A 338-nucleotide genomic window follows, 5' to 3' on the forward strand; every position below is an offset into this window, starting at 1 on the left:
GCTGGGGGGGCACTGCATGGCCGTGCAATGTGGCTCGGGGCCAGGGCTCATCCTCTCCCCTGTGCTGCAGGAGTTCAGCCCTTCTCCCTTGGAAAGCTCTGATGAGGAGGATGAGTTCTGCATGCTCGAATGGGCTTTCACCCTGGCCCTGATGGAGACGGACTTTCGCTTCTTCACGGACTTCAGTGACTCCGACTAAGCCATGGGGTGCCCCACTGGGCCCCAGCTGCTGTTGGTGGCGAGGAAACGTTTTCTGGGAGGGGAGAAGCACCTGCTTTTGATGTGTTTAGCTGCTCCCAGCATCGGTTTGGGTTGGTGCCGGGCATGGAGGGTGTTGC

At 60.1% G+C, this 338-nt stretch overlaps 1 protein-coding gene across 1 annotated transcript in view; it reads left to right on the forward strand.

Annotated features, from left to right (window-relative positions):
* Positions 1-199, forward strand: part of LOC104625527 (probable E3 ubiquitin-protein ligase makorin-2) — a gene marked incomplete at its 5' end in the record, with an annotated part of 2078 nt that extends 1879 nt beyond the window's left edge. Inside the window, one exon of the mRNA XM_010293174.1 lies at positions 71-199. Coding sequence (XP_010291476.1) covers positions 71-199 — 129 coding nt within the window. The remainder of the gene's footprint in view (positions 1-70) is intronic.
* Between the last annotated feature and the right edge of the window lie 139 nt (positions 200-338).

This window comes from Phaethon lepturus, unplaced genomic scaffold (assembly GCF_000687285.1).
Source record: "Phaethon lepturus isolate BGI_N335 unplaced genomic scaffold, ASM68728v1 scaffold30928, whole genome shotgun sequence".
Taxonomy (NCBI): domain Eukaryota; kingdom Metazoa; phylum Chordata; class Aves; order Phaethontiformes; family Phaethontidae; genus Phaethon; species Phaethon lepturus.